Source organism: Rhinolophus sinicus, chromosome 16, assembly GCF_057876585.1.
Source record: "Rhinolophus sinicus isolate RSI-liver-muscle chromosome 16, RSI-T2T, whole genome shotgun sequence".
Taxonomy (NCBI): Eukaryota; Metazoa; Chordata; class Mammalia; order Chiroptera; family Rhinolophidae; genus Rhinolophus; species Rhinolophus sinicus.
The window spans coordinates 115822322-115835030 of record NC_142516.1 but is presented as its reverse complement, the minus strand read 5'-3'; the positions used below and the strand labels follow the sequence as shown (position 1 = coordinate 115835030).

At 43.8% G+C, this 12709-nt stretch overlaps 1 protein-coding gene and 1 pseudogene across 3 annotated transcripts in view; both read left to right on the top strand.

Moving 5' to 3' along the window:
- ENPP6 (ectonucleotide pyrophosphatase/phosphodiesterase 6) overlaps positions 1 to 12709 on the top strand; it is a 170416-nt gene that overhangs the window by 104121 nt on the left and 53586 nt on the right. For all 3 annotated transcript variants that reach the window (XM_074329849.2, XM_019736178.3, XM_019736176.3), the window contains one exon: positions 9940 to 10119. In XM_074329849.2, the coding sequence (XP_074185950.1) occupies positions 9963 to 10119 (157 nt within the window). In that variant the 5' untranslated portion in view covers positions 9940 to 9962. The remainder of the gene's footprint in view (positions 1 to 9939; positions 10120 to 12709) is intronic.
- LOC141571227 (large ribosomal subunit protein uL6 pseudogene) lies at positions 11047 to 11987 on the top strand (annotated as a pseudogene).

Below are 12709 nucleotides of genomic sequence, written 5' to 3'. Positions count from 1 at the left end.
CCATTGACTTCTCTTGTGTTAGCCCCTTACATTGGAGCTCCTCAGAGTTTGGTCTCTGTTCTTCTTCCCTTGTTCTCTCTTTTCACCGTGGTGGTCTAATCCTTGGTCACATTCATTGGTAATTCACATCTGTTACCACCTCTGCCCCAGACAACCACTGATCTATGTGTTTTTAACCTTTGTCTTCATGGATATTTCACATAAATGAGGTCATCATGTGGTCTCTTGGGCCTTGCGTCATTTACTGAGTGTAATATTTTTGAGGTTCATTCACATGGTAGCATGTGTCCATAGTTTGTTCCTTTTCTATTGTTGAATAGCATTCCATCATATGGATATAAACCAAGTTTTTATAATAAAAAAATCTCAAAGCTACAGAAACATTGAAATAGTATTATCTGTATAGTATGATCCCTTCATTTGATTCTTTAATCACTAACATTTGGAACATCCACTTTATTTTCACTTGAGAATTGCAGGTTACTGTTTTATTTTTGTTTTTGCCGAACCAGTTGAAAGTGAATTGCTCACATCATGACACTTCACCCCTAAATAATTCAGCATGTATAGAATATGCTCCTATATAACCATGTTATTTTCAGATTTTCTCATTTGCCAAAAAATTATCCTTTATAACTTCTTTGAAATAAACAAATCTAATCAAGGTCCAAGCAGTGCATTTGGCAGCCATATTTCTCTTCTCTCCACTAAGAGTAATCTCCTTGCCTCTTTGTTTTGTTTGGACTTTCATGATGTTGACATTTTTGAAAAGCCCAGCCAGCTATCTTGTAAACTGGCTGAATTTTGGATTTGTCTGATTTTCCTTCCTGGTTAGATTCAAGTTAGACCTTTTTTTGGCAACCACTATTTAAAAAAAAAAAATCCAAATTAGGACATGTGAGTTGGAAGAGGGTGCTGAGTGTAAAAGGGTCTCAATGTGTTGGCATTCTCGATGAGGGCCACAGCTGCTCTCCCTCTGCGGCCCCACACAGAGGCTGAGATCATGTTTTATATCATTGGTTAAGTTGTCCCACAGGCTTTTACCATGACGATCATAGGGATACTTTTCATTTAGTTTTGCTGTAGAGGTTGTCCTTGAGATGTCGTTTTGCTATGTTTGTCTTTGTGTCTTTGCTATGTTTGACATTCAAAATCTGTGCAAATCAAGACAATTTTGAGAATGAAGAAGTACAAGTGGCCAAAATCCAAGCCTGGTACTCTAGGCAGAAAGAAGGCTCTGGTGGCTCCTGAGCTCGCCCAGAGGCACAGGTGGAGTTGGGACTCACCTTCCACCTCCATCGCTGCTGCTCCTTCCTATGGCCCACAGTCACCCCACGGCAGCCCGAGTTTCTCCCCCATGGAGCATGTCTTAACATGAGGGGCATTTCTTCCCAGCTTGACCACCAAAAGGAATGGATTGTCCCAGCATGAGGAATGAGGGGGCAGGGTTCTGACCTTCTAGCCTGGATCCCGGAACACCTGTCACTGTGTATGTGTGTTGGGGGTGGGGGTGGCACAGCTTGGGACATATTCCCACCCTCTTCCCACTCACTGTAGTTAGAGAGGTCAGAGACGTCAGTCATATAAGCTCCTGAATAGGCCACGCTGGGGTAAGGGAGGAGGAATTTTCCAAGAAGCAGGGGTAGCTGCTCCTAGAAGGACAAAGGGGTACTAGGTAAGTTAAGTGACCACTGAAATGACCATTACAAACTGGGATAAAAAGAAATCTCTGACCTTAGAAAGATAAAAGAAGAGAAGGAGGGTGATACAGGGCTGGGGTTAGGATAATAAAATACCACATAGAAGCAAATTCTGAAAAGAAACTAAAGAAGGATTAGGAACGGGGTGGATGAGGGCATGGAAACACAATCTGAGACTTAGCAAAGTCCACACACTTTGCTAAGCGGTCGCTCCGGGTTTGGCAGGTTGCGGGGCTCACATTTGCTGCAGCGACTCAAGGGACTGCCCTGGGTGCGCGGCCACCGGGCCCCGCTGGCCTCGCTCTCTGTCTCGGCCTGGATACTTGGCAGGTTCAGCATCTTCACAAACAGCTCTAAGAATCATGGGGTGCCTTCCAATCGTGAGATGTGAAAACAAAATAGGAGGCTGGCACAGGCGCATGGCTCTCAGCACCACCTGGGTGAGGCTGCGGGTGGTGGTGATAATAGTGACCGCCGGCAGAGGGCAGTGTCGGGCCAGGCATTTCCCAGGCGTAGGGGAGGTGCTTTCTCAGCCATCATAATCTCTGTGGTTAGTTTCTGAATTTGGGATTCACCCCTGGCAAACTTTCGTGAGCAAAATGTGGTGATGCTTCTTTTCTTGTCCTTCAAGGATTTGAGAGTCTGCCTCAGACGATGATATGTAAACAGGAAGTAAGAAATAGGTTGCCCAGCCTCGTCCCTCCCTAAAGACCACTGACGAGTGAGTGCGTACTATTTGATAGCATTGCCCTATCAAATCCCAAAAGGGATCTAGGTGTGGTTGTGCGTTTACCAAGTGCCAACTATGTGCCAGACATCATGCTAAAGTTTTACCCACCCAAAATGATTTACCCCTGCAAGAAACTATGATTCTCTTTATTTATCAGACGAGGAAACTGAGGCTCACTAAAGCGAAGGGACTTGTGTGAGGTCCCACAGCTGGGGATGGGATTCAAACTTTGATTTTGGGCTTCAAAACTCTTTTTGCTAGGCCACATGCTTTTCACAGGCCCTCAGTTCCTGCCAGTTCGCATCTTGCCTGATGCTTCTACTTTTAACTCATAACACTCTTCTATTCCCATGGTGTCTACTGCTTAGACAGAGAAACTATCAGTATCAAAAGGATACGGCTCACACCTAGCCAAGTGATGAATTGCTCATTTGAGTTACTCTTTCATCCCAAAAGGCAAATTATATTTCAACACATTTTCTGCATGCTAAGAGCACCCAAAGAGAATTATGTACCCAAATCATTAAGTGAGGTGCTATGTCAACTCTAAACATTGTGCTGGTCACTTGTGCTCATGGATCAGAGCAGATGACCTGTGGTTACAGCGATAACCTAAACTCTCTTCCTCCCAGGATTTGGGAGGTTGGTCTCACTTCTCTATGGCCACACCTGGTCGAAGGCAGTGAACTTGGACACGCCAGCATCATACCTCACACATTCTAACAATGGCAAACAAAACTGACCAGGCTGACAAAAATGAATTTTCTTCCGCTGGCTTCTTAGGAAAAAAAAGGAGGGGGTAGGGATTGTTTTGTTTCATTTTGTTTTGTTTTTGTAGATCAGTTGGTTTACACTAGATTAAGTCATTGATATTGCAGGTGACCTCTCACTCCTGAACAGCTGAATTTGATAATAACGTTATCAATTCCTGGCCTTACTGGTTGTGGGGACAGAGTCCCACAGAGTGGTTTCCAGGCTCTCAGCCACATGTAGAAACGTGTTGGCTAGGTAGTAGATGGCCATCAGCTGTAACCAGTGAGCCATTGGCCACTGATATAACTGCTGTGGCTACATTGGGGTTGGTTGGTTGGCAGAGAAGCGGACTCGGGGTTACAGCTAGCAAGTGGGGTTGGTGGGTTGGTTGGCAGAGAAGCGGATGGCAGATGCCAGCGAAACTATAGTGGTATGAACTCCCCATCTATGGCTCCGTGGGTGTTCCTTTTTGGCCTCACCATATCCTGCGTTCTTGTGCGGGGAGCGGGACCAGAGACCCCGCATGACACTGCTTGATCCAGTGATATTTTGATGTCTGGTCAGTGTTGCTGAAGATCATCCCTTGGCCATTCCAGGTCTACACCAGTTGAAAAGCTGGATTGGAGAACGTGGCTTGGATCCAAGACCTAAATATGCCTTTTTAATTTTTTTACTGAATTGAACTCCCCATCCTTATCCCCACTCCTGCCCCCGTCACAGGTGGGGCAGCTGGAAAACTACAGCTACGCCCTCCTTTGATCAAAATTAGTTTTCAGAACATAAAAAGTATTTAAATAAGAACTCCAAAACTTCCATTTTTGTCCTTAGCAGGAAAACAATTTTTGTTTCTTTTCCTATATTCTAATGGTTAAATAATTTCACCAAGCTAGTGTGCTTCAGAAAAATAAAACGGTGCGTTCTTTTGAGTCCAGTGACCTCCAAACTCTGAGCATGAGTATCTCTCATCAAAAATCTCTCCCCTTTTAACATTTCGGGTTATTTTTGTAGCAGCCTCTACACCTCATGCTCTAATCAAAGCCTGTTAGCTCAGTCTTGCGATATTTGTGATTCAGATGCTGATCATGACGGTGTCTCGCACGTACATCAGTAGTTGCATTTAACGATGTGCAAACTGTGAACTTCGCTTTCAACTCAATCCCTGCACATTCCATGTGGAACCGCTTCTTTAACGTACCAAGTGTTAACTTTGAACGAGTTAAGGAAATAAATGTATTTCCCAACAGAGGTGATCCGTACAGCAAATTTCTATTTGTGAGTCAGGTGCTTTGAGCGAGGAATTGTTAATTATTTAAAGTCTCTTGGGGATCAAGTAGTGATTTCAAAATTTACTAAACAAACAAGGTCAAAGCTCATCTTCAGACCCTCCAAATGTTCAAGCAACAGTGCTGAGAGGAGTCTAGTCATGGGGAAGTCTGACTTGTAGAACATTCTCAGGCTGTCTGGCTCTGAATCAGGTATATTTTTACTTCTTGGAGCCATGTCAGTTTGAGGTGCTGTATCTATGTTTGGTCTCTAAAATGAACTCATTAACTTGACCCCCAGATTTCAGCCCTTGGGAAGCCTCCCTTTCCACAGTCTTTCCAGAGAGAGAGGGAACATAAGAATCTTGTCTGCTTTGTTAGCATTCCTTGTCTGGTTAGCATTCCCTCCTTTAGAGATACTTACGGTAATGTTGGTGCATGACAGTCAATTGCAAGAGACAGGAGTGTGTCTGGCTTTCCGGAGCTCTGGGCAACTCCACGTGGTTACTTTAGTGAGCGTCTCAGAAGTAGACCTGGATTTTGAGGCTATTCTATTCAAACGGCCAAGCCCTCTTGGGCTGATATGAACCTACCCAGTGACTGGAATGGAGCAGGTGCCAGGAGGGTGTGGGCACTGAGTCTAAGAGACTTGGCTTTGTGGCTCTGCCCTCTTACCAGCTGCGTGGCCCAAGCCTCATGACGCGGCCACTTGGAGCCTTAGTTCTCCCACCTGCAACATGAGGAGAGTATTATCTCTCTCTTAGAGTTATGGTGAAGACGAAATAAGATGGGAGCTTAAAACACCTAGTTCCAGCGAGATGGGAGGTGCCCAGAACTGGCAACTATTCTTATTACTAAGTTGATCAGCCAGCACCTGTCAAATTGGTTCAGGCCTTTGGCCTTTGGGTTGTGACCCCTCTTGAGTCTCACTCAGCCTCTCGCACCTCCATGCTTTCCCCCCAGACGAAGTGCTACCTGAGCAGGCTGATCCCTGGAACCTTACACCTGGACTGACCTGGTCCACGGAAGTCATCCTGTCGTTGAGGGCGGAAGCTTACACATTGCGTAGTAGCCAGCACAGCAGCCGCAGCAGCAGCAGCCCCCTTTCTGCTGGGTTTACTAAGTGCTGGGAGTTGTATTGAGGGCTAGTGCATACACCGGTGAATCAGTGCTAGTAGCTCATAGTGATTAAGAGCAAGGGCTCTGGATCCAGGCCTGAGGTGAAGCCTGGCTCCCCTACACCTCCTAGTATAGGACTTGGCAACTTACCTCTCTGGACCTTAGTTACTTTGCCTGTCAAGTGGAGCTAGCGATGGTCTATCTGACCACATGCCTGTCATCTCTCCACTGTGCCCATCATCTCCTAGAGGTGGACAGATGGCCCACAGCCTGGTTCAGTGTGCTTGTTCACACATAGTTGGAACCCAGCCTTCCAGCGGGTGGCCCAGAGGCTTGCCTGCAACTCTGAACTCAATTCACCTGAGTGCTGCCTTTGGGTGAAAAGGTGGATGTTCCAAACGAATCATTTCCAAGCTGCTTTATTAATAGTTTGCAATCTGCATTTATATTGCCATGTTTGGAATAAATTGATGTGCCTGAAATATAACTTCATTTTTCACTTTTCAACCAGTTGTTTTGCTATCTAAGTAGACACAGCTATGGTCATCTAATGGCAACACACATGGACCTGGCTCAGAAGGACACAACGAATGGCTTTAGAAATTAATGATTGATATGACTTTGTCTGGTGATTAAGAAAGCTTTTGTATAATAAAGAAATTCCTCATTGGCTGTGGAATCTGAGTGTTTACAAACTCTTGGGTCTTAGGCGTAAGGGGGAAACATAGGAGAAAAACCTTTAACTGCGTTTGGAAATTTTCATACCAGGGTTCCCTCATTTTCACACTGAGAACTGCGTCTCCTGGCACAAATTTCAAAGCCCCACGGAGTTGTCATTTGGAGGAGGAGCAGAAGGAGACCTTCTTTACACCATACCTGAACACTGCTTGATATCTGTGGTTTATGAAAGCAGCAGGAAAGTTTCTACCGAAGCTTTGAGCAAAGGGTCCAAATAATCAAACTACAGCAAAGCTCTGTTTGGAAAGCTGAAACCAGAGAAATATCAAGAAGTGTTGCAGATGTATACAAATATTTGTGGGTCAGACAGAAATATGGAGATGAGAGCTTGTGGGCTGCAGAAGCCAGTACATTGTGTTTTGTTCTGTTCCTTCAGCCACTTTTACCCAGGCAATAAAAATGTAAGAGCAAGAGAGAGACAGGGTAGGTGAGGAAACCAGCTTGAGTAAGAGCAAACTCAGACTGTTACAAACACAGACACCAGCCTTCGTCTATTCCTGGGAAGGAAAGTCAGCTCAGCTGGGAGAGAAGATTCGGAGCTGACAATGAGATGGGAAGCACACATTTCTCTGCTGGCTTCTGTAAAAGGCAATGCTTCCCAGCACAAAGGATGCCACTGGGGACGAGTATAGCATCTGTGAATAAACCTTTGAAGCATATACCCTCCCATTACAACTCAATGCCCAATCCACCAAAAGGATGAAACCTACTTTCTAACTAGGGGTTTGAGATGACCTTCTTCTTGAAAGAGCTTCACTCTATATTTGGAAACCCTTTAACTCATATAAGGAAAACTTGTTCCAGGATCGTCAGGTACCATTCACTCACAGGAACTGAGCAGGAATCTCTCCATTCCAGTGCATCACTCCCAGCCTTTGGAGAAGTGGTGAGTCTCAGGAAAGTGGAATGGATCATTTATCTCCATAGGTCTGAGTTTCCCTTAGAACAAATGAGCTGCTCTGGGCCACCCTACACCAACCAGTATGCTAGATGGGAGCAGGAACCAAAGCCATCTTTGGAGTTCTTTGGAGCGCCCCTAAAAAGTGCCATAATTAAAATCTTGAAGCTCACCTGAGTCAATGGGTACCACCAATTCGATTGGTATGCACAGGGGTTACTAAGGCTAATGCTAGATCCTACATAATTGTTAGGAGAGAAGATTCATTATGGAAAATGCTAAGGGAGTCAGATAACCACAGGAAACAAGATTTTGTCATTTGAAATTTTAAAATATGCGATAACTGTGTTTTAACTGCACGCATAAATCCTATCTCTCCAGTGAGGCCCTATGGGTATTTAAAAAAAAAAAAAAAGAATGTGTAAGAGGTGGAGAATTTAGTTTAGCAGGCACACAATCCTGTTAGACAACAGCTCTACAATTCATAGGAGGCTTCTCATAATTTTTTACCCAGTGCTCAAACGAGGATGAGAACGTTTGCAACCATTGGGGTCTAGAATGTTGAGTATGAGTATTGAAAATATTAAAGACATTTGATGGAATGATATTGTGGGGTTTCTGAGGTAAAAGTTTTGTAAAAGCTATATATGCTTTAAAATTTTTCGGTGTTTCATGCTTTTTCGAATGCAGCACCTTGTGAAAACTGAATCTCAGGAGGCCCCTGCTTATATTTGGGTTTCAGGCATCACTTTTACAATAGTTGAAACAGTTCAAATTAAAAGCAGGTTCCGACACCCCTCCCACGAGGTATCTCTCCCTAATGTTCCCATATCTGATGCCCTCAGCCCTTCCAGACCTTTTCTGTAATTCATGTAGAGGTTCCTTTTGGTTCACTGACTTCAGAAACGCTTTTCACTCCCCTTCCAGTTTTGCACATTTCCTCAGCGTCTGTGCACACGAGCTCTGGGTGAGACTCTCTCCCTGTGCTTGGGAGGGTGTTAGAGAACATCTAGAGAAAGACTGTAAAAGAGACCTTTCCCAACAAATACCATCATGAATACCATGCCTTGTGAAAAGGGTGAGTGAGCATCATTAGGATGATAAAAATGTTTTAGATATGGGATGCAGTATTTTGAATAAAGGACATACATAAGAACTTTTACTTAAGAGAGGGGTTCTCTTAATATTATTAAACTTTGATATGCTAAAAGGGGTAACAGTTGAACCAAGAAGAAATGTGCCCCTACTTTCAATGAGTTAAAATATACTAGGAATTATCCTCAGCAACAGAGTGGGTGAAGTTCTTCATGATTCTCAAGTGAGGGCTGCAGCCTGATCCCCTTCTCAGCCCAGCCTGAGGAGCCTGTCTCTTTTAGGCAGAGGACCTCTTTTGAGTATTACAAGGCACTTTAGGATGGGGCCACATTTATTCAGATTTGAATCTCTACACCTATCACTGTGTATAGTCCATGGGAACATTTAGTTAATGTTAGCTGCGGAAATAAATACATAGAGCGAATAAGTTCCTTAAGCATTGGAGAATTGACTCAAAGTTTTCATTTTTATTTTTAAAAATTTTATCAGTTCATGTATAAAAGTTTTGGTTAGGGTCAAAAACCTAACTCTAAATCTCTGGGTAAAAAGCACTCTTTTGATCTCTGGGCTTGACATTCAAAGCATGATTTGTGCAATGCCTGTGATGAAATCAGAGGTTTTTCCTTTATGATATATGGAATCTCCAAATTTTCAAAATTGTATTTTATGGTTTCTCCTTGTTTCTGTTTAAAAATTAAATGTGGTGTGTGTGTATGTGTGTGTGTGTGTGTGTGTGTGTGTGTGTGTGTTTGTGTGTCTTGGGTGGGGGGTCAAGAAGAAACAACAACAGCAAACAGACAAACAAAAACGCCACTTTGATGAAGCAGTCAGCTCAGTGAAGTATGTTTCATCCTGGTGCCAAATGATACTCACTAAAATTGCAGCAATTTTTGATGCCCTTGCCAATGTTTGTGGTATTTTTACTTTAAAGATGTAACAGATTGCTCCAAAATAAATAATTTAAGCCTAATATTTCAAAAGAGTCCAAGCACTTGCATCTTTCACTTTTGGCTTCTCTTCTGGGATTAAGCTGTGCCCAACAGAAGCAGCCCGCCTGTCGCTCTAACACTCCGTTTGGAGGGCTGTTTTCTTACTTTGTTTTTCAAAGCTGAATCTATTTTTCACCATTCTGTTCCAATGTCATAAGTTCTATCACTGTTCAGCACTGAAGCGAGAACTCCCCTCATACAGGAAAAAAAGGAATGAACCTCATAGATTGTGATCTTGTGGGAGGAGAGTTTGGAATTGTTGCCGAGAGAACTCTGGGCTGGGAACTTAACCCCAGTTCCACAGGAATCTATCATTCCAGGGCTGATTCATATGGAGACTTCAAACCATGGACAATGGGTCAAATTTTGTACACAGTGTGCTCTGTTTAACTTAAAATAGCTTCAGACTTGGCAAGTTAACTTCACACCAAATGACCCCATCCTCAGTTATTGGACTTCTCTCTCGATTGTTTGCCTTTATGGTACAATCTAAGAGAGAAGAACCATCTATGTTAAAAAAAGAAATCAAAAGCAAATCTGTAGGCTGTTCTGTACTTGCTAAATGGGCATGAATGGCTTTTATAAATGGAAAACAGAGAGAAAATATAAAACGAGCTGAGCAATAAACTGACAGTGCTGTGTTCTATTACTGCAGGCAGACATTGTGAGGTCCATCAGATGATCGGGAATTACATGTGGGACCCCAACACCAACAAGTCATTTGACATAGGTGTCAACAAAGACAGCCTGATGCCTCTCTGGTGGAATGGATCAGAACCTCTGTGGATCACGCTGACTAAGGCCAAAAGGAAGGTCTATATGTACTACTGGCCAGGTGAGTACATCCAGGCCCCTCTGACTTTCCAAATCTCTAAACACCATGGAGTCTCTGAGGACAAAAGACGTAGATGTCATGTTTGAAGACCATGCCAGGGTTTGGAAAATGGGATCTTTATTCAAGAAATGTCTTTTATGGACATATTTTTTTAAAAGCTTTGCTTTGATCTCTCTAACATCAGGCCAGGCACAATACCAGTTCCTGATTCGCTGGGATCAACAATGGTGCTGCAGTATGTCATACTTTTTCATGTGCAAAAGGTTAGATACACAGAAGAGAGAAGTTATAGGATGCTTATTTGCCTTATAAAAGAATTTGGCATACCACTTCTATAGATTTTGAGCTCCCCTACACAATATTGAAAAGAGGATTAAAAACACTTACAACCTTTTGGTAGTGCACTACGTGAAATCCCCTTGTAGTAATATTCCTCCTGTACATCGTAGATCAATGAGAAAGTAAATTACTTGACTTACTGAAATGATGTAAGCAATCATGCAAACTGCCCTGGCTGCTGTGGGAAGTCTTTAGGATACTCTCGTCTTGGCAGTCGGAAATCTTTCATTAAGGATGAGATGATAACAAAATCATCAACTTACACTTTCTTCCCATTGGTGAGATTCATTCTTAGGTTAGTGGGCAATTTGACTTTTTCATGAACATGGCTGTAGATACTTTTTCCTAATTCTTAGTGGTGTGATAATGATGACTGTCATTTTGGAAGATGATATCAGGGGAGGTCTAGGAGAAATGAAAGGATAAATAGTGAGAAGCAGCTGAGGGACTCTCATTGGCCTGGGTTGGAGAGCAGCAGCAGTCTGATAGAATTGTGAGAGCATGATGGGAACGGTGGCAGGCGGGAACAGTGGCAGGTGGGGACTGTGAGAGTGGAGAGAAGGATGAGTAAGCCAAGGCTGATCACAGATGGCCCACACTGAGGGCGTGGGCCTTCAGCAGGAGTTTAGAAGAGGCTGTTTGGAGGTGGTCACATGGAGAGCTGCTCAGGGCACTCAAGGCTACACCAGCTCTCAGAGGAGCATAAGACACAGACAGATGGAGACCAGGGACAGTCATGTGGTGGTAAGTGCCCTGAAAGCTGCCACAGAGCAGAGACTGACATCTATAGGAGAGACTTGGCAGGCCAGAGCAGGCTGCATTAATTTAAAACTGGGCAGAAGATGAGACATTCTCTCTTTGCTGCATCTACTGTGAGGATGAAGAGACCGTTCTCAGCAATCAGACGGTGGACATTCCAGAAAATGTGGACACACTCTGAAGGGACCACAGTTACTGTGAAGGGCCTCAGAGGCACCCTGCAGAGGGACTTCAATCACATCCATGTAGAACTCAGTCTCCTTGGAAAGAAAAGGAGGCTCCGGGTTGACAAATGGTGGGGAAATCGGAAGGAACTGGCTGCTATTCGCACTCTCTGTAGTCACGCACAGAACATGATCAAGGGTGTTACCCTGGGCGTCCATTACAAGCTGAGGTCTGTGTGTGCTCACTTCCCCACCAGCGTTGTTGTTCAGGAAAATGATTCTCTTGTTGAAATCTGAAATTTCTTGGGTGAAAAACACACCTGCAGGGTTCGGATAAGGTCAGGTGTTGCTTGTTCAGTATCTCAAGCCCAGAAAGATGAGTCAATTCTTGAAGGAAATGATATTGAACTTGTATCAAATTCAGCTGCTTTGATTCAACAAGCCACAATAGATAAAAATGAGGATATCAGAAACTTTTTGGATGGTATCTATGTTTCTGACAAAGGAACAACAGTTCTGCAGGCTGATGAACGTAAGATCTGTGTCGTCCAGCTACAGAAACACAAGATGTCGAGTGATTCCTCAGACTTACTTGTGATATTTTAGAGATGCAATAAAAGTCACGTATTGAAAAAAAATTAGTAAAAACTGAAAAATAAAACTTGGCAGAAGAGCAGACAGACACAGATACAGTTTCAGGGGCAGTCGCAGAGTTTCTTCAGAAGACACGTGGGATTCTTTCCATAGCAGCCACCTTGGCTGACATGATAAGAAGCTTTCGAGGAAGGGAGGTGTTTCAGAGAGCTCCATTATCTTAAATGGAGACTCAGTATTTCACAGACTTGGGCGTGAGATCAAGGAAACAAGAGAGTACATCAGCCAAGACGATCAGACTTGCTAGAGGAGCCCAGCTCAGAGTTCAGCTCAATGAGATGAGATCTAAAGCCAAAAGATGCTGCTGCACTTCGAGGTCATTCTCAGAAATCATTATCAACAGATACAAGGGCCCACATGCATAAGCATAGGAGAGGGGACATATTGGGCCCAGTGCCTCAGGGACCATCTTAAAGCAAATCTAAGGACCACAGATGAATATTGCCCCAATGCCAGAGGGCCATCTTTCATAGCATCTGGTTAACTTAACTTTCTGCATCTTGGAACTTGAGCATTTCGTGCTCTAAAGAGCTCCTCACCCACAATCTCTCCCCAGCGCCCCACATGGCTCCTTCACTTATGATCTGCTGCCGATGGCCTGTTGAATAGCCATGGATGTTAATGCTCACGGAAAGATGGGGGGAGATCCTAAAGGGAGGCAGTTGTCATATTTC